The sequence below is a fragment of the Ordospora colligata genome, assembly GCF_000803265.1.
Source record: "Ordospora colligata OC4 chromosome Unknown contig_01, whole genome shotgun sequence".
Lineage (NCBI taxonomy): Eukaryota > Fungi > Microsporidia > Ordosporidae > Ordospora > Ordospora colligata.
In genome coordinates, this window is record NW_014575407.1 from 45,051 (window position 1) to 70,721 (window position 25,671).

The window sequence follows — 25,671 nt, forward strand, 5'->3', positions numbered from 1 at the left end:
GCCATATGCGGAATTGAGATGAATGACTGGGCTCAAATAGATTGCATAATGCAATGAGGTAAATAAGCTACATCCAAATATGGGAATTTATATCTAATAATGTGTCAGGTATATTAAATTATAATTGCATTTAGGTTCGCAAATGCTTAAATTCGACGCAGAACAGACCCTCAATGAACGGAATAAGCAGACTGATAGTTGCATCTGCATTAATCTTTGGAGTTATGTGTGCGTCTACACAAAATGATGGTGCAACAAACCCAAACCCAACAGATGTAGAAGCCGGTAATCAAAGTAACAATACCGAAGGATCAAATGATGATACAAAGACAACTAATACTGACAGTACAAAAACAACTAAGGGTGCTAAGAAGGGCGTTAACTCCTTGCATACCGCAGTTGCAGGAATTGTGGCAATGTTGTTTATCATTGCAGCGTAATAAATCAAGCTTGCTCCTGTATATATATTTACTTATCTAATTATCAAAAAATATTTCTGGTATAGTTTTAATTTCTAATACACAACCCAAAAGCATCATTTCTAAACTCTATATTGTGCTTTTTTAATTATAACAAATACATGAACATCAACAAAATTAATTCATAAAATACACATTTAATCACACGCTATTCTTATTAGAACAGCTCATCTCATGTGTCATTAGCATAACATTAGGAGATCTTTGTTTGTATCACAGCACGCCTATCCTCATCTCAAGCTTTGATATGGCTTCGTCCTTCTTCTTCAACTTGTCTGCCATAATCACATACAAACTCTTCATTCTCTCCTCACTGCGTTTGCATTCATCAAACCTCTTCTCAAGATACTGGTTATTGGCCTTCAGGTTTTTATTTTCCTTACCCTTCTTCTCTAGATATTTCTTGCATTCTTCAAGATCCTTCCTTGCAATATTAAACTCATTTGTAAATTCCTCAAGATACTTCATCGTTCTTTCATGCATTACATCCTTATTGTTCTCTGCAAATCCCATTGCTTCATTCGCCTCCTTATCAATCAGTCTCATCTTCCTCATCACATCCTTATACACACACCTAAATCTAATCACAACCTCATTCAGATGTGCACTAGGATTGATGCCAAGCCCTCTCAGGAACTTCATTCCCTCATCATCAACCCTTGCAATCTTCTGATACTCTTCTATCTTTCTTTTCAAATTGCTAATCTCTTTATGCAAAAATTCAGTCTCCTGTCTGCCCAATTCTCCATCTCCTCTACTTTTCCTCATCTCTCCCATCATCTTCCACAGCAAACAAACCTTGTCATCTACCTCATCTGCAATCTTTACAATCTCTTGTATCTTCCTATCACATTCCTTTCCTTTTTCTTGCACAAATCCCTTCAAAATCCCTTGAAGATCCTTAGACTTCTCAAGCTCCTCAACATATCCCTCACAACGCTTCTTCAAATTCTCAATCCCTTCTCGCATCTCGTCTTTCTCCTTCCTTAGCATACTCATCTCATTTCGTAATCTATCAATCTCATCATCAGACGCTTTATCTTGCGATACCTTATAGCACAACGCTCTTTTCTCATTCTCACACACTTCAATCCTCTTCTTCAGCTCCGCTCTAACATCCTTCAACTGCTCAATTTCCCTCTTCATCCCTTCATTCTTCAGTGCAAGCTCTTGCTTCTCCTTAGTCTCCCTCATGTAGTTTTCTTTCATCTCCTGTATATACATCTCACCGCTTTGTCTCTGTCTATACATCTCATCATACTCACTCTTCATCTTTCCATAATGCTCCCTCATCTTCATCATCTCACACTCACTTCCATTAACTCGACTTTCAAAATCTCCAATCACTGCTTGTAGTTGACTAATCCTTCCACAATACTCTCCTCTCTCTCTTTCACGCTCATAAACAAGTTGATCCCTTTCCTTGTTCAAATTCAAAACTGCATTCTTGTAAGACAGCAACTCCTTCTCAATCATCATCCTTTCTTCAACAACTTCAGTCATCTGCTCTTCTAATCCACTTCTGCTCTGATTCAACTTTTCATTCACTATCGCACTCTCCTCTCTGATCTTTGTGTTCTCATCAATCAGCTTCTCATTCTCCATCCTTATCTTTGCATTCACTCCGTTCATGCCCTCCAAATGCTTCAGAAGCCTTCCATTCTCCTCCTCAAGCATCGCTATCTTACTACAAAACTCACTCAGGTTCATCCCAAGTCTTCTCTCCATCTCATCCTTCTCATTAATCATCCTCCTTATTCTCTCTGCCATCTCCTCTACTTGCTTGTTCAGTCCTTCATTCTCCTCCTCAAGAATGTCAATCGACCGCTTGCTGTCAACAAGAAGTTTCTGAATGTCCTCCTGTATTGTAGGTCCCTGTTGTCCTTTGTAATGCAGCACTTGATGCTTCAGCTCAAAATTCTCATTGCGGAGCTCCTCAATTTCGTTCTCATACTCTTTAACAGTCTTAATCCTCTGCAAAGGATTAAATTGAAGCGAAAACGAACGCTCCTCCATACTAGTCCAAGGGTGCTTCAATCAAAAAAATCCTTCATTCATACATTTTATCACACATTTATTGTTTCTCCACTTCATTCATGCATTAGCATAGACAATTGACTTTTCATGCATAAAATCCCCTACTCTAATGGGAAACAAACACTCAAAGGTTACAAAAACACCTTACGAAATACTTGGCTTAGACACAACATCCACACGGCATGAAATCAAGACAAGGTATAAACAACTTATAATCAAAATTCATCCAGACACACACAAAAATCATGCTAAAGACACATCTATAAACGCTGCTGAGGTAAACGAAGCATACAACATATTGATGAAATCACCGCCAGTTTTCGAGGCATACACACAAGAGCTTTTCAAACAAGATGTCAGGAAGTATGCAGGCGATTTCTTCGAAAGAGTTGCAAATTATTGCAAAATCACAAATTATCCGAGATTCGACGATCCGGGTTTCGAACAATTCTATTACTTCTTCACCAACTTCAGAGCACAGGCTGAGTTTGAAACCGAACAGGAACAAAATACTTTCTGCCTAAATGTTCGTAAAATAGCAAGGATGGTCCGAAGCATTGATAAACGAATGGATATAGTTCTCCACACAACAACACCCTCTTTCCATTCATCACTGAACAAACAACCAAGATGTAACACTTCAAAGGTATATCCGTTCAATTGCAACGAATGTAGCAAAGGATTTCACTGTAGAAACCAATTACTCAACCATCTCAATAGCAAAAAACATCTCATAAAGATAAGCACAATATCAGACACACCGGGAAAATACATCCAAGAACAAATAGCTGGAATAATCACAATACATCCAGATACACAAGCACCTGTAAATCCAGATAACCAAACAACAACACCTAGCGATACAGACACTCCAAGCAGCGTTCTTAACGAAGCAAACCAATCGGATCATCAAAAACCTAAAAAATCATACAAAAGAGAACCTGTTGCATTTAGAACATGCTCAAAGTGCAAGCTTATATTGGATGGCAGAGAAGACCTTCTTCTTCACATGAAAGCAAATCATCAAAGCACAGGTTCAAGCAATCCGTAATAACAAAACAACATAAATAAACAAGTATATTCACAATCACTTTCCAGCTATTGACTCCATCTACCAAACATGCCTCCATATATCTTCACAACACCTGCAAATACAAGACTCTTCAGATGTCTATCAAAATCATCATCAAAGTCTAATATATTCATAAACCTTGCATTTGCATAATCATCCTTCACCATCCTCTTCAAATCTTCATACTTGTATCTTTTGCTCAGCTTTGCATATATTGCCGTACTCATGCTTTCTTCACACATATACACATCTGGCCTTGTAAGCGAAGTTCGTATTGATCTAAACACATCCGGCTTGAATGAAACCTCAACTCCTCGTGCCACATCACATCCTCCCAATTTATTTTCCATATCAATGTATCTTTCAATCCTTCTATCGTCACCTTCAGAGTCACATTCAACAAACTCAAACGTGCAGTCCTTAAACAATCGCATTTTGTACAGAAAAAACTCAAAATTATCAACATAGAACATTATCTGCTTCTCCATCTCAAACAGCTTCTTGAATGCACACATTGTCACCTCACCATTCGTAAACCATAACAAATACTCCTTTTCATATTCGATATCACATCCATCCTGATCGTCAGAAATAGTCTCTACTCCAGTAATACTTGTCTTCGTGACTATCTTTATAATCATCAGGGATCGTCATGCTTCCAATATAAAACTCTAATACATCGCCCAACTCACTCTCAACAGTCTTATAAACAAACATCATAGATATCATCCTGGCTTTATTTACACCATCAGAAGCAACATAAGGCACTTCAATCATCCAATCGATTGCATATCCAGTCAACTCCTTTTTGCACAGACACTGCTATCTTCTCATCCTCATACACAACAAACTCAATCTTCCCATGCCCAATCTCCTCACAGCTTCGTCTCAATGCATCCACTGACACACTTCCATATACATTAGACTTACAGAACACAACCACAACATCCTTAGTCTTAATCACCTCCTCATTCAGCAATGACACACACTTTTCCACTGAGTCGCTGTCATCTGCATCAACCGAAAACATCACTGCTGCGCAATGACTCACATGTATCCCTCTTATCTCATACAGGTCTGAATCATCATCAAGCGATTGCAAAACCAATTCCATCCCATGAACCACACACACATCCTCAGAAAAAGGCCTTATGTTCTTATTATCTTTTCCGTTGGGATTCAGGTACTGCAGTACTCGCCTTTGGTCATTCTGCAAGCCAAGTAACGTCACTGCATATCTCTTCCTTACACTTCGGCAGCACAAAGACAAAATCCATTTCATCATTCATGGGCAAAAAAATCTCCATAAAATACCTTAACCATTTATTCACCTAACTTTATAGATCATTCATTCTTTTATAACAGGTCATGCATTAATCTCAACGCATTACATCACTTTATTATGTCATTCTATAACTTCACTACAACGCATTTCGACTATTAACTTACTTATTAACTCACTACTTCACATTTGTCACTACTTACTAAATCACTCACAGCTTCATCATTCACTTATTTCATTTTTCTTTCGTCACAACAACATAAGTTCATCACTCACTTCATTTTACTCACCTCTTTCATCTTAATTTACTCATTCCACTTGCTCACTTCACTCTTGAATGCCTTACTCTTCTCAATAAATATTTGTATGGCCTTCTTAAGCAAATATAACGGATCCAAAAACGTCGTGTAAATGCTAAACAAAAAGTGATCAGAACGTCTTCCAATAAACACCTTCCCCTTAAACTCTTCATGTCTAAGCGCCTCCCTGCTCATCGTATCACTTCTCGCATCCGCAACATATGCCTTCATCCGTCTATCGCACTCCTTCACCTCAATCACTCCAGGTGAAAAGCACTTCTGTAATTTGTATGCACTCTCATCAAAAACATCTCCAATCTCAATCAGTGGCATCAGTCTATACGTTGCAGGGCACACAGGACTCCACTTCGCATGCATACTTCCCGTTCCCTTCGTGCATACAAGCTCAGCCTCAATCCGCTGTCCAGGCGCAAGCTTAAACAGCAGCACCTTGCTACTAAACTTTGCTTCTCCAATCTCCTTCTTCTGATCACCAATTGGCATCCACAAAATGTCATCAGAATACACATGCATAATGTCCTTCCCGTTATTGTTCACATCAAGCACAAATTTAACACAATTCTTCTCATTCAGCTCATCCTCAACAAAATCAAACCTCTCTGGATCAATCTCCAACGGAATAAGTCCAAGACGATGCGCCAGAAACTCATCAGCAAACACACTCTCGTTCTCCCTCAAAAAAACCTCTTTCACTGCCATCGTAGGCACATCATTCATAAGTATCCTTCGTAACGCATTTGCAAACGAACAGTCAATATTCACAAGATCAAACTCAAGGCACCGCTCACTGTACTTCGTTATCGTAAACGACACCCTGTTAAGTGTCTCCTCAAACCCTTTGCATTCTTCTCCATACAAAATTGTTTGCATCTCGTTCTCAAGCTTGTATATCTTCGACATTCCTGCCCAGGGCTATTTTTGTTCCATTATCAATCAATCACAAACTCTTTCACAAGCCCATCTGCACCTCCCGTTGCACATCTGGATCCGTTACGATTAAACATCACCACATTCACCTTCCTACTATGCTCCTTCTTCCTACTCAGCATACTCATTCCACTCTCACATACATCAACCTCCATAACCTCTCCAGACTCAAGGCCTGCAACCAACACATCTAGCACCGGTGAAAAACACACAGAAGTCACCTCACAATCAAATTTCATGCTCCATCGTTTCTCAATATCAGGCATCGCATAAACAATCACACATTTGTCACGAGAACATGTTGCAAGGTACTTCGAGTCTCTACTAAACGCGCAGTCCCAGACCACTCTTTTGTGATCCTTCAACCTTCTAATCATTTTTATTTCGTCTTCAACCACATAAACAGATACACTTTTATCCTTAGAAGCTGCTGCAAGATATCTTCCATCCCATGAAAACTTCAGCCTCTCTATTCCATAATCATGCTCCTCAATATACTTCATCTTTTCAAACTGCCTGTTCCACACAAAAATTCCAGAGTATTTCTTAAGAAGAGATCTATTGCATGAAACAATAAAGCGCTCGCTCACCGCAACATCACTAACATCAAAATAATGCCCATAAACCTTCTTGATCTCATTAAACACACTCACAGATAACACTTGCTCATTCAAACACTCAAATTCAAACTCAGGAACTACCTCGTTAGTCAAAGACAACTCAGCACGAACCGCTGACATCTTCAGTTCATCAACATTTTCAAAGAAATCCCCCACACTCATCCTTTCATTCAATACAGTCTCTCTAGCCTTGCTATTTTTACCTCCTACATCTTTTCCATTATTCTCAACACATAATCCTGCAACTAAATCAGACACATCCTCATCTTTGCTTTCTGCATAAACACAGCACATGTAAAACACTTGCGTTGGCTCATACACACGAAGTATCGTCTCCTGAGCACAGCTGACAATACTGAAGTCATTAATATTCAAAAACCTTGCTGCTGTCACTCCATATCCATGTGTCTGTGGTCTTCCCACCTCCATGCCTCTGTAGAATATTCTTGACGTCATATCAAACGATCCTGTAAGTATAAATGACTCCTTCCAATCAATCGATCGCACCTCATCTGTGTGCCCTGAAACAAACTCCTCAAGCTCATCTCCAAACTTGTAAAACCCACCCGTGTACGATTGCCCAATCACAAACTGCCCAATCATTAAAACATTCAGGAACATCTTCTCTCCACCATATCTCATCTCATTCATCCACACTCCCTGCCTCTTCCAATGAACTATCGAACAATCCCCAGAGCTACTCAATAAATCTCCATCCTCCTTCCAAAAAAGCCCAAAAACCCAGTCACTGTGTCCATTCAAAGTCTGAATATGCTTAATGCTCTTTCCTTGTGCATTCACTCCCCAGATCTTCACTGTCTCATCCTGTGATGCAGTACTGATATGTCCCTTCCCATCAATCACTTTGGATTTTATATCCTGCACGCTGTCATTATGCGCATTAACTTCTCCTACAACATCAAACCGATCGCTCCCATCAAGAATAATCACCCGCCCATCTCTGCATCCAACAAAAACATTCCCATTCAATGATGTCACACATGTCGGAATCCATCGATTCACAATGCTGTATTTTACCTCTGCCAAGGTAACATCATAAACATAACTCATAAGCATCGTACAAAACATCACTCGAACTGCATCAACCACTCCAACAGCAACTATACAATCCCCAAACTCACATTTGTTCACTATGCTTCTCTTATTATCTATTACGTATCCGTTTCCTTTACAGTCTCCAACTACTAGCATCCCATGCTCACTTTCTAAAGCATTCACCTCTCCATCAAGATAAATCACATCCAACACCCTTCTCTCATCAGTCACTATCACATTCGACATCGACCCATACGCCATCCCGTTTCCATACTTTGCAGATACCTTTGATTTACGTATACAGCCTGCATACATAAACTCACAACGCATAAAGAGCTCAGGGATAAAAAATTACGACAAAAAGGTCTGTTTATCATGCTCCATTTATTCAAACAATATCTAAAACTGCATTTATGAGTCTCAAATACCTGGCTTAGTTGTCGCCAATGTCCAGTGCACAGTTTCATCATAAATTTATCATATGTCTATGCATAGCTGTTCATACGACTTATTGCCCGCTTCTTATTCTTACAAGAGCATCCTCAAGAACACCACACAGCCTTGTCTTGTCTCCAAATGCTCTTTCGATATTTCTGATCAGCTCTGGAAGATCTAATCCACAGCTCTCTACACCCATCACATTCCGTTGTATCCATACATTCTCAAGCTCACAATATTTCTTATACAGATGTGCATTTCCTACGACAGCTTGCTTTGTTTGTTCAAATACTTTCAAAACTGCTGTCTTAAATGCTATCTTCAGCTCTACAGAGTATGCATCGGCATCCCTTGTTGTCTGCATAATCTCATTTGCAAGATAGAGCATATTCAGCCGATGGTATGCACTGGACCTTTCATATACAAACATCCATGCATCCAATATTGCTGAGTGATCCTTTTTAAATGTCTTTATGAACAGTCCGATTGTTTTCATCTGCTCCTCAGTGGGCACCAGGTTCATCAATGCCTTCAGAAGATACTCCTTTGAAAGCGACGTCATCCAAACTGATGGGTGTGTGTCATGCGTTTATGTTACTTGCTAGAAACAAAAGCAAAACGACCAAAAATTCCACCCTGCATGCCGGCAAAGATTGAGTCGTACATGGAGCTTGGAAGCGTTATTGTCGATCCTGAGTACCACACACGGTACGTTCTCAAGAAGCTCCTTGGACGAGGGGCATATGCACAGTGCTATCTGGTTGCGATAGAAAGCGGAGAGCAGTATGCAATGAAAATCGTCCGACTGAAAGATATAACAAGCAAGAAGGTGCATGAAAAGCTCGACTCCGAAATAGCAATACATTCGAGGCTCGACAATCCAAACATTGTGAAGATGTATCGATCGTTCAGAAGCGAGGAGTATGTGTTTATGGTTCTTGAGCTGTGTGAAAGGGGGGCGCTGGATGCATTGCTCAAAAGAAATGGCAGGCTTAAAGAGAGATATGTTGCTAAGTTCATAAAGCAGACTGTCGATGGTCTTATGTACTTACACAATGCCATGAGTGTTGTGCACAGGGACCTGAAGCTTGGAAACCTGTTTCTTGATGCAAAGCTGAATGTGAAGATTGGAGACTTTGGATTGAGTGCAGTAATAAAGGATGGAGAGAAGAAGGTTACAATGTGCGGTACTCCAAACTACATAGCTCCGGAGATTCTATTTGGCAAGGCAAGCGGGCATTCGTTTGAGGCTGATGTGTGGTCTCTGGGCGTGATTATATATACTCTACTTGTGGGTGTTCCACCGTTTCAAAAGAAGAATGTTGAAGATATATACAAAATGATTAAGCAAAATAATTATATCTTTCCTAAGGATTGCGATCTTTCAAGCGAGGCAATCGACTTGATTACGCAGATTCTGAATACTAACCCCCTTGAGAGGCCTGCGCTTGAGCACATCCTCAGTCATCGATTTTTGTCACGAAAGGAGCACTTTCTGATGAGGATATACAAAAGCCTGGTATCCAACAGAACGCAAGAGAGGGGTGTTAATGGAGACTATGTGATATTCAGCATTCCTGTGACTAAGCTGAGGGGAATTGGTTATGTACTGAGATCAGGTGTGTATGGAATATATTTTGGAGATCATAGGAATTTGATGCTAAAACCAAACAAGCGAAGCGTTATCTACTTGAACTCCACAATTGAGAATGGACGAAGAGTGTTCTATAAAGAGGAGCATCTAATTGAGAAGATACCTGAGGAGGTTGCTGAGTCATACAAGGCATTGCAATACTTTATCAGGACGTTTGATAGTGGATTTGTGTTTATGAATATTGAGCCATGCTTTATTGTGAAGATAAAGAAGTTTGAGTCTGGGTTTCTGTTTGTGATGGCTGATAGTACGATTGTGTTTGATTTTATCAATGGATGGAAGGTTGTTATATCGAAGTGTGGAGAAAATGCATTGTGCTACAATGGCATGGGAGCAGTTCCGTTTAATCAAGAAATACGAATGAAGTGTATTGAGGTGTTGAAGGGGTGCTTTGGAGGTGCTTGAGTTAAGTTTACAGTGAAGTAATAGAGATAGATAGATATAGAGATGCTGTGAGTTTGTGTACGAACTATATTGAACAAATAAATTTATATGATGTAGTGTTGATTCTTTGTGTATTGATTTGCATAGACTTTGTATTGATTTACATAGACTTTAGAGTGATGTTTTTATGTTTACAGAAGTGTTAGATAGAGCTGTGTCTTGTGTTTCATAAGAGTATTAGATCTGAATAAAAATGGATAGAGTAACAGTTAGGATGGAGGATATAGAAAGTATCAAGGACGTATGTATGGCACAGAAGTCTAAGTGTGTGTATTTTAAAGGGTACCTGGAGCATGCGATACAGGCATCTAGAAGGGCATCTGAGATTCTTTTCAGGGTGATTCAGATACCCAGGGACATTCAATGGAACGATGCATTGCTTACACAGTGTGTTGAGATGTGTGAGAAACAACAAGTGGTTCTTGATGACTTTTGTGCTTTATGTGGCAATACTGTTATGAAAGAATTGGAAGAGCTTGTATCTAGGATTGATTCAGGCATAAGGTCGATTGAAGAAGAAATGCAAATGGTCTATGAAAAGTCTGTTGAAAGCCTGAAGAAACTTAGAGAAGCCAAAGACAAGCATGTTGATGCATGGGTGTCTGGAAAGCACGATCCTTGGATAACGGAGTCTGAGTTGAGAATAGCAATCAAGAAGGTGCTCATAAGCGATAATGAAGCATGCAGTGCTATTCGCATGAAAATGGATAGATTTAATGCACTTTTGCAAGATGTTTCAGGTGAGTTTAGATCATTGGTGACTAGGTTTGCACAGAAGCAAAAGCAGATGTACACAGATCTTGCGAGCATAACATACATTGATTTAGACATGCATACAAGCGTAGAGAAGTTTTTTGATGCTAAATCTGATCTTATTCAAGAGGTTAAACTAGAAAACAACAACAATCTGAAGATAAACGATAAAATAGAAGATTCATTTGAGACTCTTATAGAAGGTATGAGCAAGGAACTTTCTGTAAGGAACATTGTTGTCAGAAAAAGCATAGCTGTTGTGAATGCATCACTGTGCAAAATCAAAAAGGGATACTCTGGAGACTGGATGCAAGCATACATGGTGGTTACTTCTACTAAGCATGTGCATTTTTTGGAGGTCTACGCATTGATTGAAGAATTTATGCATGAGAAAGATAAAAGGAAACTGCTTTTATGCATTAACCAACTCGAAGATGCGAGTATTAGTGAATGTGAACGAGCTGTTTTTGAGATTAATGATGTGATGAGCAAGGAGCTTGCACGATGTAGGCTGAATCCAGTGATATCGCTCAAGTCATGTGAGAATGTATATGAGCTTGTGAAGGAGAAGAAGACGATTATGATAAACAGAAAACGACAGAGTGGGTTTGCAAGTTTCTTTGGCATTTGTGAGTTGAAGGTTCGTTTTTTTACGCTTTCGAGTGCGCTTGAGATGGATCATGCATTAAACACAAATGCCGAGGTTTTAGTTGAAGATGATATATACACCGCTAGTGACTTGAAAATAGAAGAAGAGTGTTTAAATGTAGATGTTCATAACGAAGTTGAGTTCAGAATATTGCTGAAAGAAGAGAATCCTTGGGTTCGAGATGTTAATTAGTGTAAATATGCTATTTTACATAGATGTGATAATGGTTGAGATTTATGAATGGTGTTATATGGCTTTAACATACTATCAATAGGTTATTCTCAACAATCGAATCAAGGATACACGGAATATTACATGTCAAGGCTTGATTGACAGAAACCTGATTCGAAATGAATGGTTTAAAATCGATGCCAATCATTAGTAAAGACAAATTATAGCTGTGTGTTTGTATATCAATCCAGTAGAAGTGGAATGGCCAAAATGATTGGATTCTTGCATCTATTTGCACATTAAGAAATAAATAGAACCTGAGCGACCCTATGTAATGGACAAGATCCTGTTGTCTGACGACAATCTCAGAAAACCGTCTAAGCCAGCATACTACGGAACAGCTGGATACCGGTCGAAAGATTCTGACCAGAACAACATAATGTGCAGGGCATCGCTTATAGCATATCTGCGATCGACCACGCTTGCAGGAAAAGTGATTGGAGTGATGATAACAGCAAGTCATAATCCTGTGGAACACAATGGAATCAAGATAATTGATCACACAGGAAACATGCTTGATGAGAAGTGGGAGCAGCATAGCGATGTGTTGGTGAATTGTGAAGACAAGGATCTTCCAAGGGTGATGAGAAAGATTTTGATGAGTTTCAGCAATCAGACGGAGTTAGGGGAAGGTGTAAGAGGGCATGTGGTGCTTGGAAGAGACACTCGAGAAAGTGGAGTAAGCATCTGTAAGAATATTGCATCGGTTTTAGGCAAGCTGAATTGTACGGTTGATGACTATGGTGTTGTTACTACACCTGAACTTCACTTTTTGGTAAGAAGAAGTAATTTGGAGGACAAAATTGTTGAGAAAGAGGAATACACAGCGAGCCTGGTGAACAACTTCAGGAAACTTGTATCTAATACGGGGCTTAACTTCAAGATGGCGGTGGATACTGCAAATGGTGTTGCAGGAATAGAGCTTGATGAGCTAAAGAAGAGTCTTGGAGGAGATTTGAGATGCAGAGTGCTTAATGATGCGAATGGGATACTAAATCTTGATTGCGGAGCAGATTTTGTGAAGACAAAGAATAGGGCGCCGAAGCTTGAAGTGCTGGAGTCTGCAGGATTCAGTGTATCTACGGATGAGATCTGTGCTTCGTTTGATGGAGATGCAGACAGGTTAATGTTTTTTACAGGACCGACAAGAACAAGGATATTTGATGGAGATTTCCAAGCGGTGTTTCTGGCGTTTTTTATCAAGCAGCATCTTGATGCGATTGATTCGAAAATGAGTATGGGTGTGGTGCTATCTCACTACTCGAATGATGCAGCGATTGGCTTATTGCGCTCCAATTCATTCGATGTGGTGCTGGCACAGACAGGAGTAAAGAATTTTGTTAATGCAGCAAGAGCATTTGATGTAGGGGTGTACTTTGAACCTAATGGGCATGGAAGCGTGTATTTTTCACAGGCGTTTTTTGATGAGATTGCAGAAGGAACCAGCAAGCACCATGAGATTTTAAAAGCGGTATCTGGTTTGTTTGATCCATGTGTTGGAGATGCAGTTGCAAACTTCTTGGTTTTCAAGGGAATAATGGCATCTGCGAATGACTTGAGTAAGTTTAAAGAGAATCCGAGCAGACTGCACACAGTTGTAATCAAGGATAAGAACAGTATCAAAGTTAATTTGAACAATCGAGTTCTTGAGCCTAAAGGATTGCAGGAAATGATTGATGCAGAGATGGCGAATTTCAAGGGCAGATCGTTTGTAAGGCCCTCAGGCACCGAGAATGTGGTAAGGATATATGCAGAGTGCTCAGACAGTGATAACACGGATCTTTTATGCTTGAATGTGGCAACGCATGTCTACACGATGTGTGAAGGAGTGGGAAACCTTCCTGAGATTGATTACACAAAATGACTGCATGAAGCAAGGATTGGTGGAACTATCTATAGCGAATAAAGCGAAGTGTTTGTTTTAGATGATTGTTGTAGACATGAATCCAGATTTTTTAATGGATATTGCAACGGTATTTACAATTACTTGTTCACAGCCCTTCTAAGCTCGATATGCATAAGAGTCCACAGACATGGCCCTATCCAATTGATGTTGTAGAGTACTTTAGAGTGCTTCCGAAGGATTTGAAGACACGCTTGTACAAAGCGCCTATATTTGCGGTTTCTTTTCTGAAGATTTTTGACGAGGACACCAGAAGATTTGTGATGGATCTTGTTCTGAAGTCTCCTTCGATTGGGATGTTGAGGGAAGTTGATGGAGTGAAAAATATATTGAAGACACTGTTGAAGGTGCATGTGATTGAGAAGAGGGGAAGCAATATATACCTGGATGAGGATTTTAGAAGATCTCTGATGGATGGATTCTGCATGCTTGTTATGGAGAAATATTACAGGAAGGCACATGAAACAATTACTGTTAATGAAGAAAAGAGCAATCAGATGTTTGAATCGATTTTAAAGTTTATTGTGAATAAGGATTTTAAGAGTCATGCATTTGGAATCAATGAGATTGTTGTTTTTGGAGGACTGCTTGATAAACAAAAGAACATTACGAACAGAGGATTTGAGTTTCTACTGAAGACAAAGAAGGAGCAGATGTGGTGTCTTGTGTTGCTTTCGTTGAAGTATTTTGCGAGCTCTGTTGAGGAGGAAGTTGCTGCAGTTGAGGCATTTTTTGAGTTGAGCACAAAAAGTATTGGAGTGCTGTATGATCAGATATCAGTGGTGAATATCAGACTATTGAAGTATTTTGAAGCGCTTGGAATATTGAAGATGTATGGAGAGAAGTTAGCTATTGGAAAGAATCTTGTGCGGATGTTTGAAGCTTCTGAGCGTAGTAAGAGAGAGTTTGTGATAGTTGAAACAAACAACAGAATTTATGCATACACTAACTCTGAGTACGAAAAATCGGTTATTCATTTGTTCTGTGATGTTGTAGCAAGGCTTCCGAACCTAATCAAGGGGATGATAACTGAAGAAAGCACGAATGCAGCATTTGACAAGGGAATCACAGCAAGACAAATAATACACTTCTTAGAATCCAGCATCAAGATCGGAGAGCTGCCAGAGACTGTTTGTAGTCAGATAGAGATATGGGAATCGAAGAGAAACAAGATATTTATGGTTCCTGGATATTTGTATTCTAATTTCCTGAACTTTTCTGACTACCAGAAGGTTCTGAAGTTCTGTGTGGATGGAGGGCATCTTGTTGAATCTGACTCAGACAAGCGGATTATTGTAGTAAAGCTTGATGGGCATAGCTTTGTAAAAGAGTTCATGAAGACGATTCTTTGAATGCGTGCATTATGGATGTACACAGACTTATGAATGACGCATAAATTGTAGAGCATATTCTTATTTAAATAGATTGTTTATTATTACTTGCTTGTATCTGCCTCAATGAATTCTTTTACATCAAACGAGACCTTGCAGCCAGCGCCAGCCATGATGATTGCTTCATTGTGTGTAATTTTGTCACTGGTATAAAATACACCTGTTTCACCTAAGGCAGCTCTGTATTTTTTCTCCAGGCAAGCACTGTCGATTACCAAAGATTTTGATTTGTATGAAGCATTGCTTGTGACTACTGTGAATACGTCATTTGCCCTTGATATACAGGTGATTGAATCATTCACAACATCTATTCCCATATTTCTTGCTTGTTTTTCAAGCAGATTAGTAAACTCATCTGGAGCACCGACTCCATCAACACCAGCAACCTTATCAAACCCAATGAAGGATTGAGCTTGTTGTATACTATCTTTGATTATCATTGGAGACAAATTCGCAGTGTGGATGTATATTCCACACATGTATGAAGCTGGACCTTGCCCTACAATAACCACATTTTTCATTTGAGGGCAAAATCCAATTATGATTTGAGATGTAAATGAAGGCCTATGCTTGGGATTGTATATTTTGTGATGATTGAATTTATGAGCATGATATAGTACCTAGATATATTACAAGCCTAATAAGGAAATCATAGATAGCATAGGTTTGCAATAAGAGTGCACCTCCCTGTATGTTTGGCATTGGAGATGATATAAGGTTGTCCAACATACTTTTTGCCAGCGAGAATGACAATGAGTATGCAGAAAAGAGTTTTGGAAGTGATTGCGAAAAGAGCAGTGTGTGGAAAAAGAATGTCAGACAGTACAAGATTCTTTCTATAGACCAGATAGTTGCGCTTGAGGAGTTTTTCATAGCCAGGCAACTGCCTATTACGAAGACAAACATCAAACATGCATCCAAGACATTAAAGATTCCGTATCAAAGATCTGTGGATTATATGTATAAGAAGTATTCCAAATCACAAGAAAATGTGAATGATTTCTACCAGCAATGCATTAGTGAGTTTGATGGGATATCTCGAAGTATTGAAAAATGCTGGGATTTATATCTTGAAGGATGCAAGGCATATGATGGATTTTCTAGGAATCGATGTAATTAAATGTATAGTGAGTTTGGTTATTTCCTGTGTTTTGAAAATGTGTGTTTTTATGACTTGGTCTTGTTAATGTGCTGATAGAGTTGGCTAAGGCAATTTTTTATCAGCGAATTATTGCTGCATTTTTGTCCCTGGAACAATGAGAGATGCTTCTGAGGTAATGAAGAAACAAGCCACGCTTAACATAGGAACGATTGGACATGTTGCACATGGAAAGTCTACGATTGTGAAGGCAATAAGCAGTGTAAGCACGATTAAATTCAAGACTGAACTTGAAAGAAACATTACGATAAAGTTGGGATATGCAAATGCAAAGATATACAAATGTGATTCCAAATGTATAAGACCGAACTGCTACCAGTCGTTTAGTAGTTCTACACCTGATGAGTTGCCGTGTAATAACTGTGGGGGAATTCTTAGGCTTGTAAGGCATGTGTCTTTTGTGGATTGCCCAGGACATGATGTGCTGATGGCAACTATGTTGAATGGGACTGCAATAATGGATGCAGTGTTGCTTGTGATTGCAGCGAATGAGCCATGTCCTCAGCCACAGACGATTGAGCATTTATTTGCGGTGGAGATAATGAACTTGAAGAAGATGCTTGTTGTGCAGAATAAGATAGACCTTGTTTCACGGGAGCAGGCACTAGAGCAGCACGAGCAGATACAGAAGTTTCTGAAAACATCGAATGTGTTTGGGCCTGTGGTTCCAACGGCAGCCCAAGTAGGTGTGAATATTCCTGCAATTCTTGATTTTATTGTGAACTACATTCCTGAGCCTATCAGAAACGACAAAGCGCATCCCAAGATGGTTGTGATTAGGAGCTTTGATGTGAACAGGCCAGGCACATGTGTCAGAGATTTATGCGGAGGAGTTATTGGAGGTAGTCTGGTTACTGGTTTACTGAAGACAGGAGACGAGATTGAGATAAGACCTGGATCAATAACTAAGAATGGAAGTAAATTTGTATGCAGGCCGTTTGTCTCTAAGGTGGTTTCATTGAAGGCAGAGAGCACGTCTCTTGAAGAAGCATGTCCTGGAGGACTTATAGGAGTCGGGACTACTATGGATCCGTTTTTCTGTAAGGCTGATAAGTTAGTTGGACAGGTGATGGGACTGCTAGGACATTTGCCATCGATATTCTGCCAAATTGATGTTAATTATAAGTTGTTTCAGAAGACAAGTATTCAAAGCAGTACAAAACTAAAAAATGATGAGCAGGTGCTGGTGAACATAGGAAGCACGACTACAGGAGGAGTAATCCGAGCAATGAGTGAAGAGATGCTTTCGCTTGATCTTGTAAAACCTGCATGTTGTGAGATCGGAGAAAGAATAGCGATTTCTAGGAAAGTTCAAGGGCATTGGCGTTTGATCGGGCATGGAGAAGTAAAGAGTGGAAAGACAGTGGAGCCTGTTTATGACAATTAATGAGAAACTTTGTGTATGTGCCTGGAGAATATTTCTGGATAAAATTAAATGGTATTTAATGGCATGTAGTATTGTGTTGTTTGAACAATAAGAGTTGCATTAAGTAATTTTGTAAGGATATTGATGCTGATTATCTTTATCTTTGGATTGATATTCTGTCTTTTGCTCGATCAAATATGATGATCCCTTTACTAAGCAAACCATAAACTATCCTGAGCAGACCCTGTCTATCGATTTTCAAAGCATGCTCAAGATCGCATAACTGGACGTGCTCCTGTGAAATAAGCTTTGTAAAGATATGTTTATTCAGTGAGTCTTTTGCGGATCTAATTGTGTTTTCAGCAATCATCCTTTCAATACATGATGTGTATGTTTTTGACTCTTTTATGTATCTAAGTGCTCCTGCAATGCTTTCATCACAATTATTTTCTAGTCTCATAAATCCAAGTGTCTTTTCAATTAGATCTCCATGTTGCTTTTCATATTCAGAATCGTTGAATAACTTTCGAAGCTCACACAGCCTATGTTTCAAGTCTTCAATGTTGTAGTGACTGAGCTCTTCGACTTCATCGTATTTCTGCTTTATGTTTGCGAGTTCAACTTCTAGTACATCACATTCTCTTTCACATTCTGCAACTAAAGCCAGCTCTTCCTGCTTGCTGCGTAGACTGTCCATTTCTGCCGAAAATTGCAGTCCGTATCTCCCGTATTCAATGTTTAGGTTGTTAAGAACGTCTATCAATGCCAGGTGATCATCAAGCATTCGTTGCTCAATGATTGGAAATTCAAACTCTCTGAGAACCTCGTTCAAGTTGTCCAATGTATTGATTGGTAATATCCTGGGTACTTCTGATGCTCTGCATACCTCAAGGCAAGGAAATACGCTCTGTTCTGCATGATGTACCTTAGCTTCTTTAAGTGTGTTTTTCAGCTTATCCATTGCAGGGGTTTATGCTCTGTACAAATCGAGCTTTCTCGGATGTTCTGTAACTGTGCTCTTGCAGCAAGCCTTAAGCAAAAAATCAGATCATCCTATGCCTTTAGAAACTGATGAGGTTGACTGGGTGCTGGATGACGAAGTGTTCAAAAGATACCGTGAGCGAAGAATGCAGGAGCTTTCTGCAAAGGTGGTTACGATATGTTCAGAAAAGGAGCTGATAGAGAAAACAAAGACTATGACAATGATAGTACATTTTCAGAAGGCAGAGTTCAAACGCTGTGCAATAATGGACAAGATGCTTGATGAGGTACAAGGAAGCTTTCCTGAGATATCATTCTACAGGGTGGACGCAGATATATGCCCTGTTGTTGCTAAAAAGCTTGAGATTCGTGTTCTTCCGTTTCTTGGGTTTTTCAAAGACGGATACTTTGTTGACCAGGTGATTGGGTTTGAAAAGCTTGGAGGAGATGCAATTGACATTGAGTGTCTTAAGAAGCGGATTGCTGAGAGCAACATTTTCAAGCCGATTTCAAGTTTATAGTAAAAAATATCCGTTTTAAAAATATTTAAACATGTGTATTAAGGGATGGCTCAAGGACGCAGGAATTGACATGGTTGAAGAAGAATTGAACGATGTGACTGAATGCCGAAGAGGGGTGAAGGATCTGAGGCAGGTAATCTACAAATACTTTGATGGATGTTATGATCCTAGCAGAAGATACATTATATGCATACAAGGAGCAACGTCATCTGGAAAAAGCACGTTTGCAAAGAGTATACATCGGATGCTGGGTGAGAATGGAATAAACTCACATATACTTGCACTTGATGCGTTTTATTTTGACTCCATAAGTTTTAATGAGGAATACGACTTTGACAATCCTGCTTCGCTGAACTGGGAAAGTGTATTTGAGGTGTTGGAAGCAATTCGTGATGAGAAGCCATATATTGAGCATAGTGTGTATTATAAGGTGAAGTACAATCCAACAGTAAAGTATGAGAAAAGGCCGAATCCAAAGCCAAGAGTGCTGATTATTGAGGGAATTTTTGCATTCAACACGATCAACGAGAAGATATTCAATATTGCAGAGTTTGATCCGTATAACAGCAGTAAAGATATTAAAGAGGAGTTTGTTGATAGGAAGATGGATATGGGAGATTTTAAGATATTGAAGGTGTTTATGGGGCACTGCGCATCTAAGATTCTGTCTGTTAGGCTGAAAAGAGATCTGGCAATAGGAAGGAAAAAGGAGAAGGTTTTGAACAAATTTTTTGCAATGACGTTTCCAAGCACGCTGAGGTGGATTTACTCATCAATATACAGTGGGTTTATTAAGATAGTTCATGGGAATTTTAATGCAAAGAAATCGAATGCGGTGCTTGAGGAGCTGGGGCAATACTTTCTGAAGAAGAAGGTTGCGATTCCTGATGCAAAGGAGGTGAATTTTTTTGGAGAGGGAGAAGTTGAATGCACGGGAGAGTGTATTACTTGTGGAGGAATACCAGAGATATGTCTTTCGGATAGTGAAGCTTGAATGAATCTTAATTGAATATTTTCTAAGTTTATTGATTGTGTTGTTACTCATGATGCCGGAGACTGCAAGAACAGGTCGTTGTAACAGTACAGAAGGATTGTTGTTATGCATAGAAGAGTGTAGCTAGATGCCCAGAACACGAATTGGCTTTTCTTGTGTATTGACATGAACCCAAGCATGTATGAGCCGTGAAAGAAGGCAATGAAAATGCCTATGAAGTTTTTAGGTTCGAAGTCCATTTCCAGTAATGGCTGGATGCTTATGAAGACGCATGCTATACTTGTTGCATAAAGAACAGCAATGAGTAGTATCTGTGAGAGTCCCCAGTTTATTTTCTTTGAATGGTTATTTTCATAATCTGGCATTTATAGATGTGTTCTGTTGTATGTTTTATATGTAGTGTTATGAAACAGTGTTTTTGCTGAGAATATGTATGGAATGTAAAATCTGATAAATCTTCGGTTATGCATAAATGCTTGATTAGAGTGAATGTTTGTGTTAAGTAGCACAATGTGCGATCCCTTGGATATTGAATGAGTAGAGGAAGATTGAGATTTATTCATTCGCCAATGTTTGCAGGAAAGACCGCCAACATGCTTCTGGCAGCCAAGCACGCCAAGACCTGTGGGAAAGTAGTTTTATTGATCAAACCGCAAGCAGATACTAGATGTAAGGTTGATATAATAAAGTCAAGGTGTGGAATGGAGATGAACTGTGATCTTAGTGTTGGAAGTGAGTTTGATTTTGCAAGAGATGTCTGTTACGAAGGAGTTGATATTGTGTTTATTGACGAAGCACAGTTTCTAAGCTCCTGGCAGATTGAGAGTTTACGAGAGGTTGTTGATGTGCACGGGGTGTCTGTTTGGTGCTATGGACTTCTGACAGACTTTAAGAAATGCTTGTTTGATGGATCCAAGCGCCTTATTGAATTAAGTGACGAACTGAATGAAATTCAGGTGCTGTGTGGAATGTGCAAGGAGAATGCACGATTCCATTTGAGATATATAGATGGTAAGCCTAGCACATCTGGGCCAACGATTGACATTGAGATGCCTGGGAGTGAGAAGTATGCATCTGTATGCCATGTATGTTGGAAAAGACGAATGGAGCCGATGAATGATGAAAGTTATGAAATACCCAATTTTGAAGTGGTTTCAATAGACATTCAACAGAAGTAAATGGATATTTGTGTTTTGAGTTTCAGTAAGTTTGTTATTTGATCGGCAACATGTGTGTTTACCCTGATATGAAGCGTGCCATGTCGTATGGAATTGCCCACCTTGTATTGTTGGCAGTATGTACGATGAAGGCTGGCTACAGAAGCCCAACGATGTATAACGTGCTTACGACCACGACCAATAACAGCATTGTTCATATTCTCCATGTACTCCTTTTGATATTTGTCATGTGTTTCTTGACAAATGTGATCGTTGGGTCCGTGTTTAAGAGCCTTAGGCTCGAGGAAGTTTCCAGCTTCCATGAGTCTCTACTGTACTTTCTGACTGATTTTCTGCTTGTTGTGCCTACATTTGACGGCGACATCAATTTCAAAAATGGAATGTTGTTTGCAATGCTTCTTTGTATCAAATCATTGAGCTGGCTGCTGGGAATACGAATCAAGAGAGAAGCAGCGAAAGAGCAATATTACCTCGCTTATGGAATATGTGCTTTTTCATGTATTGTGGGATGCATGTTTATGATGTCATGTATGACACGCATGAGCGGGCACATTTTGTTTGTTTTTGAGTATATGCTTCTTGTGATAGCATCGATCAAGAACATATTTGTGATGAATATGTCGTTTTATGAAGATGAGGAAAAGCGATCACAGATCAACTTTTATATTGATATTGTGTACATGAGTATTACGTTTGTGGCATATGTTGTGTTTATTGGGATTACGTCTCTTAGTTACAGGCTGCCTTTGAATTTATTCCGATCTGCACTTGGAATACTTGATGCGCTTATTTCGAAGATAAAGACATTTGCTAGATACATCAAGCTGTGCAAAGATCTTGAGAAATGCACGGATGGGACTGGAGATGGGTTCTGTGCGATTTGCAGAGATGACCTGGCATCTGGAAAAAACCTTGGATGTGGCCACTGCTTTCACCTTGGATGCTTGAAGATGTGGTGTGAAAGGCAGCAGACATGCCCAATATGCAAGTCTCCGATCCTGCTTGAGCTGAAGAAAGAAACATTTGTTGTTGGCAACGAGCTTATATCTGGGATTCCGGTTACGATGGATGAGTGAGAAATAAATGAATTTATAGTAATTTATAATGTTGGGTTTTTCTTATCTTCATTTACAGTATTCTGTGGTTTTTGAAGGATTGCGCTGCATACCTTTCTGATTCGCACTCTACCGCTGTTGAAAGATGCATAGTATTTGTCCATCACCATTTCACTGTCTTTTTCGTGCTTGAGATGTATTAAGCAGCTTTCTGATTCTTTAGACAGAGATTTTAATGCAATTGTTCTTGCAACTTCAGATGGGAATTTTGCGGAGTATACGATTCTTTCTCCAAGTGCATTGTGTAGATCGTCTCCGTTCTCATCTGTATGAACAATTGGCATATTTTGTACTTTGTAGTATGATGTGTTGTTATTCATTGATTTGTACTTGTCAGCCAGGTGTGTGTGTCTTCTGTTGCTATGGAAAACATTCTTATACTTGTCTAGTATGGCTTTCCAGTTACCTTTTCCAAACTCCTCGATGCCTTTGACGAGTGCAATCGTTTCTTCCGGTGTCCAGTATATCTTTTCTTTGTCTGAGTATGTTTTGTATCGTTTTGTGATGATGTACTCGGAATTTGCTTGATCCTGGTTGAGTTTGTCATCCATCTTATGTGAATAGTCTTCCTGTGTATGCAATCTTATTCTTGATGATGGCCTTTGGATTGAGTTTGCATCCATATTAGGGCATCATTAGTGGGTTGCAAATATGTTACATTCATGCATAGAATAACTTATAACAAAAGGTTATGTATAAAGTATTTATATTAGAAGTTATGTTAAATTATACGGTACGTTTATTTACGATAAGATATATGCGATGTTCATTTTACATGACTGTGTTTTCCTTCTTGTATAATGTTTAGAAGATGTGGCCGAGTGGTTATGGCGCTGGTCTAGAAAACCAGTGGACTCTGTCCTCACAGGTTCGAGTCCTGTCATCTTCGTTTTGTGTAAATTCAGTCTAGAATTCTTGCAATTCATTTTGCCTCTTTCTCACATGATATTCTATCATATACTTGTTCATTTCATCAAACTACCAGACACCCATGGACTGCCAGATATGTGACTGCCATTCTGAAATATATGCATCTTACGATTGCTGCCATTGCATATGCATCAGATGCTCATTAAGACTTGTGGTGTTGTACAAACAGCATAACTGTCCATTGTGCAAGACCACTACAAAGACGCTTCGATTCAATACATCAGAAGCAATTAATAAATCAGAAACTCACAAACCACTAAAGGAGATAAAGACATCCATCACGATTGTCTATGAAAGTAATGCTGTTAAGAAGCATGTCGAAGATCTTTTATCAAGCAAATGCCAAAAGTGTCTTAAAACATGCTCAACACTGGCACAGCTCAGAAAACATTACTCTGAGCACGGACTTGTTCTGTGTTCTGAATGCATCTATGGAAGAAAGGATTTCTGGGATGAATTCAAGCTGTACAAAAGCTCCACTATCAAGGACCACAGAAATGGAATGCTTGGAGAAGAAGGATTCATCGGACACGTGTTTTGTGTTCATTGCAAGAGTTATCTCTATGATGCAGACAATGCAAGGCAGCATTGTAATATAGAGCATGAAATGTGCCAGATATGCGATATGGTTGGACTTAAATATAAGTACTATAGAAACTTCAAGGATCTTGAAAGTCATTACAGGAATGCACATTACTGTTGCATGTTTGATCAATGCCTTGCAAATAAGTGTTATGCATTTACATATCAAACAGAGCTTTTGGCGCATCTCACAAAGATTCACAAGCTAGATGTTACATTGAGCAGCATTCCAAAGAAAGGCGATTGCGACATGCCAGTGATGGATCCATTCAAGAAAAGAAATGTGAAGTGCAAGGTTGATATACTTGCTCCAAATGGAATGATTGTAGATACAAGACAAAGTGACAACAAACACACAATGTCAATACCAAACTCTCCGTCATTGAATGTTCCTACATACCTAAACAGAAGCATCCTTGATGATCATAAGAAAAGCCGTGCAAGGCGTAAGTCAGTAATTGATTACTTCTGTACCACAGATGCAAATGAGATTGAGTGTATTATAGATGAATTCATGGCCACATTCATGACTGTAACAGATGCATTTAACAAGGTATCCTATTATGTTGGTGATGCACAGGCCCTGAAGATATTCGAGTCTGTCCGCTTTGATCATCGACAGAAGGATGTTTCTGAAAGCATCAAGAGCATCCGTAAGAAAGTAATGTTTCCTAAGTTTGTTCCATTTGGCTCTCCAACATATACAGAACCAGAAAGAAAGCAAGCCCCGGGATTTTCGGTCATAGACATATCAAAGGGCAAAAAGCTGTAAATCAAGGATATAAAAGTATTAAATCTTAAGAAAGACAATATAGTTCTTCAATATCCAAGTACATTATAAATCTTAAGAAAGACAATGTTTAATTCTTCACTATTCTCTTGGACACATAAAAGTCTCTTGACTTCTTATCGATGTATGCCAGTGTGATTGATATTGCAAAGATCTTCAATAACACAACTCTATTAACTAGCTTGAATATGTTATTGTACAAATCAACATACTCCATTTCATCGTGATCATCCAGAGTCTGCAGATCAAAGTTATTCTTTGCAAAGTATAAAAGATCGCCCATCTTCTTTGACAGCCATTCCATCTGATAGTCTGTCCCAGACACTATAGATGGCGTCCACGCCCTTCCTGCGAAAATAAACAACTCAAGCGCAAATTCTCCCTTAATACCTGGATCAAGAGAAAACACCATGGTGTAGTATCCAGTCTCAGGAGTTGTGTAAAAGAACGTATTTGACACACCGTGCTTTAGGTCCTTAAAAACCATATTTCCTTGGTCGGCATCTGCCTCCTCATAGTCTCCGTCGCTTTTGTGTATGGTAAGTCTAACACCAGCATTGATGCCGTCTGCCTCCTTCCACTCATGCCTAAATGATGAACGGTGTAGCAGCCGTGTTTGCATAAGCACTACAGTTTGTCCCTTGAGCTTCTGAGAGCTTTCTACGCTTGTCCCTGCATCCATGCGGAACAAGGTTGCAGATGCCATCTGTATCATAGCTATAAGTGAAACTAACAAAATCATTCGAAGGGCATAATAACTCACAATAACAAATGGAAACAATCGATTTATTCAATCATC

At 39.3% G+C, this 25,671-nt stretch overlaps 23 protein-coding genes and 1 non-coding gene across 24 annotated transcripts; 13 read left to right on the forward strand and 11 right to left on the reverse strand.

Moving 5' to 3' along the window:
- Window positions 1-692: 692 nt before the first annotated feature.
- On the reverse strand, window positions 693-2,495 carry M896_010450 (uncharacterized protein; the record flags this gene model as incomplete). The annotated part of the gene is made up of 1 exon (XM_014708949.1): window positions 693-2,495. The coding sequence occupies one exon, from the start codon at window positions 2,493-2,495 to the stop codon at window positions 693-695; it is 1,803 nt and encodes a 600-aa protein (XP_014564435.1).
- A 130-nt stretch (window positions 2,496-2,625) lies between these two features.
- On the forward strand, window positions 2,626-3,567 carry M896_010460 (uncharacterized protein; the record flags this gene model as incomplete). Its single annotated transcript, XM_014708950.1, has 1 exon — window positions 2,626-3,567. The coding sequence occupies one exon, from the start codon at window positions 2,626-2,628 to the stop codon at window positions 3,565-3,567; it is 942 nt and encodes a 313-aa protein (XP_014564436.1).
- A 47-nt stretch (window positions 3,568-3,614) lies between these two features.
- On the reverse strand, window positions 3,615-4,229 carry M896_010470 (uncharacterized protein; the record flags this gene model as incomplete). Its single annotated transcript, XM_014708951.1, has 1 exon — window positions 3,615-4,229. One exon carries the CDS (start codon window positions 4,227-4,229, stop codon window positions 3,615-3,617), a length of 615 nt encoding a protein of 204 aa, XP_014564437.1.
- Window positions 4,230-4,357: 128 nt separating this feature from the next.
- On the reverse strand, window positions 4,358-4,870 carry M896_010480 (uncharacterized protein; the record flags this gene model as incomplete). Its single annotated transcript, XM_014708952.1, has 1 exon — window positions 4,358-4,870. The coding sequence occupies one exon, from the start codon at window positions 4,868-4,870 to the stop codon at window positions 4,358-4,360; it is 513 nt and encodes a 170-aa protein (XP_014564438.1).
- Window positions 4,871-5,175: 305 nt separating this feature from the next.
- Window positions 5,176-6,090, reverse strand: M896_010490 (DNA-directed RNA polymerase I; the record flags this gene model as incomplete). The annotated part of the gene is made up of 1 exon (XM_014708953.1): window positions 5,176-6,090. One exon carries the CDS (start codon window positions 6,088-6,090, stop codon window positions 5,176-5,178), a length of 915 nt encoding a protein of 304 aa, XP_014564439.1.
- A 29-nt stretch (window positions 6,091-6,119) lies between these two features.
- On the reverse strand, window positions 6,120-8,123 carry M896_010500 (uncharacterized protein; the record flags this gene model as incomplete). The annotated part of the gene is made up of 1 exon (XM_014708954.1): window positions 6,120-8,123. The coding sequence occupies one exon, from the start codon at window positions 8,121-8,123 to the stop codon at window positions 6,120-6,122; it is 2,004 nt and encodes a 667-aa protein (XP_014564440.1).
- A 178-nt stretch (window positions 8,124-8,301) lies between these two features.
- Window positions 8,302-8,793, reverse strand: M896_010510 (uncharacterized protein; the record flags this gene model as incomplete). Its single annotated transcript, XM_014708955.1, has 1 exon — window positions 8,302-8,793. The coding sequence occupies one exon, from the start codon at window positions 8,791-8,793 to the stop codon at window positions 8,302-8,304; it is 492 nt and encodes a 163-aa protein (XP_014564441.1).
- A 78-nt stretch (window positions 8,794-8,871) lies between these two features.
- Window positions 8,872-10,290, forward strand: M896_010520 (serine/threonine protein kinase; the record flags this gene model as incomplete). Its single annotated transcript, XM_014708956.1, has 1 exon — window positions 8,872-10,290. The coding sequence occupies one exon, from the start codon at window positions 8,872-8,874 to the stop codon at window positions 10,288-10,290; it is 1,419 nt and encodes a 472-aa protein (XP_014564442.1).
- Window positions 10,291-10,543: 253 nt separating this feature from the next.
- Window positions 10,544-11,923, forward strand: M896_010530 (uncharacterized protein; the record flags this gene model as incomplete). Its single annotated transcript, XM_014708957.1, has 1 exon — window positions 10,544-11,923. One exon carries the CDS (start codon window positions 10,544-10,546, stop codon window positions 11,921-11,923), a length of 1,380 nt encoding a protein of 459 aa, XP_014564443.1.
- Window positions 11,924-12,236: 313 nt separating this feature from the next.
- M896_010540 (phosphoacetylglucosamine mutase) lies at window positions 12,237-13,826 on the forward strand (the record flags this gene model as incomplete). The annotated part of the gene is made up of 1 exon (XM_014708958.1): window positions 12,237-13,826. One exon carries the CDS (start codon window positions 12,237-12,239, stop codon window positions 13,824-13,826), a length of 1,590 nt encoding a protein of 529 aa, XP_014564444.1.
- Window positions 13,827-13,975: 149 nt separating this feature from the next.
- M896_010550 (subunit of RNA polymerase II transcription factor) lies at window positions 13,976-15,217 on the forward strand (the record flags this gene model as incomplete). The annotated part of the gene is made up of 1 exon (XM_014708959.1): window positions 13,976-15,217. The coding sequence occupies one exon, from the start codon at window positions 13,976-13,978 to the stop codon at window positions 15,215-15,217; it is 1,242 nt and encodes a 413-aa protein (XP_014564445.1).
- An 83-nt stretch (window positions 15,218-15,300) lies between these two features.
- On the reverse strand, window positions 15,301-15,777 carry M896_010560 (thioredoxin reductase-like protein; the record flags this gene model as incomplete). Its single annotated transcript, XM_014708960.1, has 1 exon — window positions 15,301-15,777. The coding sequence occupies one exon, from the start codon at window positions 15,775-15,777 to the stop codon at window positions 15,301-15,303; it is 477 nt and encodes a 158-aa protein (XP_014564446.1).
- A 170-nt stretch (window positions 15,778-15,947) lies between these two features.
- On the forward strand, window positions 15,948-16,376 carry M896_010570 (uncharacterized protein; the record flags this gene model as incomplete). The annotated part of the gene is made up of 1 exon (XM_014708961.1): window positions 15,948-16,376. One exon carries the CDS (start codon window positions 15,948-15,950, stop codon window positions 16,374-16,376), a length of 429 nt encoding a protein of 142 aa, XP_014564447.1.
- Window positions 16,377-16,512: 136 nt separating this feature from the next.
- On the forward strand, window positions 16,513-17,802 carry M896_010580 (eukaryotic translation initiation factor 2; the record flags this gene model as incomplete). Its single annotated transcript, XM_014708962.1, has 1 exon — window positions 16,513-17,802. The coding sequence occupies one exon, from the start codon at window positions 16,513-16,515 to the stop codon at window positions 17,800-17,802; it is 1,290 nt and encodes a 429-aa protein (XP_014564448.1).
- Window positions 17,803-17,938: 136 nt separating this feature from the next.
- Window positions 17,939-18,742, reverse strand: M896_010590 (uncharacterized protein; the record flags this gene model as incomplete). The annotated part of the gene is made up of 1 exon (XM_014708963.1): window positions 17,939-18,742. One exon carries the CDS (start codon window positions 18,740-18,742, stop codon window positions 17,939-17,941), a length of 804 nt encoding a protein of 267 aa, XP_014564449.1.
- A 94-nt stretch (window positions 18,743-18,836) lies between these two features.
- Window positions 18,837-19,283, forward strand: M896_010600 (thioredoxin; the record flags this gene model as incomplete). The annotated part of the gene is made up of 1 exon (XM_014708964.1): window positions 18,837-19,283. One exon carries the CDS (start codon window positions 18,837-18,839, stop codon window positions 19,281-19,283), a length of 447 nt encoding a protein of 148 aa, XP_014564450.1.
- Window positions 19,284-19,314: 31 nt separating this feature from the next.
- M896_010610 (uridine kinase) lies at window positions 19,315-20,277 on the forward strand (the record flags this gene model as incomplete). The annotated part of the gene is made up of 1 exon (XM_014708965.1): window positions 19,315-20,277. The coding sequence occupies one exon, from the start codon at window positions 19,315-19,317 to the stop codon at window positions 20,275-20,277; it is 963 nt and encodes a 320-aa protein (XP_014564451.1).
- A 47-nt stretch (window positions 20,278-20,324) lies between these two features.
- M896_010620 (uncharacterized protein) lies at window positions 20,325-20,642 on the reverse strand (the record flags this gene model as incomplete). The annotated part of the gene is made up of 1 exon (XM_014708966.1): window positions 20,325-20,642. The coding sequence occupies one exon, from the start codon at window positions 20,640-20,642 to the stop codon at window positions 20,325-20,327; it is 318 nt and encodes a 105-aa protein (XP_014564452.1).
- A 168-nt stretch (window positions 20,643-20,810) lies between these two features.
- On the forward strand, window positions 20,811-21,455 carry M896_010630 (thymidine kinase; the record flags this gene model as incomplete). The annotated part of the gene is made up of 1 exon (XM_014708967.1): window positions 20,811-21,455. The coding sequence occupies one exon, from the start codon at window positions 20,811-20,813 to the stop codon at window positions 21,453-21,455; it is 645 nt and encodes a 214-aa protein (XP_014564453.1).
- Window positions 21,456-21,523: 68 nt separating this feature from the next.
- Window positions 21,524-22,531, forward strand: M896_010640 (HRD ubiquitin ligase complex protein; the record flags this gene model as incomplete). Its single annotated transcript, XM_014708968.1, has 1 exon — window positions 21,524-22,531. One exon carries the CDS (start codon window positions 21,524-21,526, stop codon window positions 22,529-22,531), a length of 1,008 nt encoding a protein of 335 aa, XP_014564454.1.
- A 23-nt stretch (window positions 22,532-22,554) lies between these two features.
- M896_010650 (uncharacterized protein) lies at window positions 22,555-23,193 on the reverse strand (the record flags this gene model as incomplete). Its single annotated transcript, XM_014708969.1, has 1 exon — window positions 22,555-23,193. The coding sequence occupies one exon, from the start codon at window positions 23,191-23,193 to the stop codon at window positions 22,555-22,557; it is 639 nt and encodes a 212-aa protein (XP_014564455.1).
- A 184-nt stretch (window positions 23,194-23,377) lies between these two features.
- Window positions 23,378-23,459, forward strand: M896_010660. The gene has a single exon. It is a non-coding gene; the product is annotated as a tRNA-Ser (tRNA).
- Window positions 23,460-23,561: 102 nt separating this feature from the next.
- On the forward strand, window positions 23,562-24,854 carry M896_010670 (RING Zn-finger domain-containing protein; the record flags this gene model as incomplete). The annotated part of the gene is made up of 1 exon (XM_014708970.1): window positions 23,562-24,854. One exon carries the CDS (start codon window positions 23,562-23,564, stop codon window positions 24,852-24,854), a length of 1,293 nt encoding a protein of 430 aa, XP_014564456.1.
- An 88-nt stretch (window positions 24,855-24,942) lies between these two features.
- Window positions 24,943-25,614, reverse strand: M896_010680 (uncharacterized protein; the record flags this gene model as incomplete). The annotated part of the gene is made up of 1 exon (XM_014708971.1): window positions 24,943-25,614. The coding sequence occupies one exon, from the start codon at window positions 25,612-25,614 to the stop codon at window positions 24,943-24,945; it is 672 nt and encodes a 223-aa protein (XP_014564457.1).
- Between the last annotated feature and the right edge of the window lie 57 nt (window positions 25,615-25,671).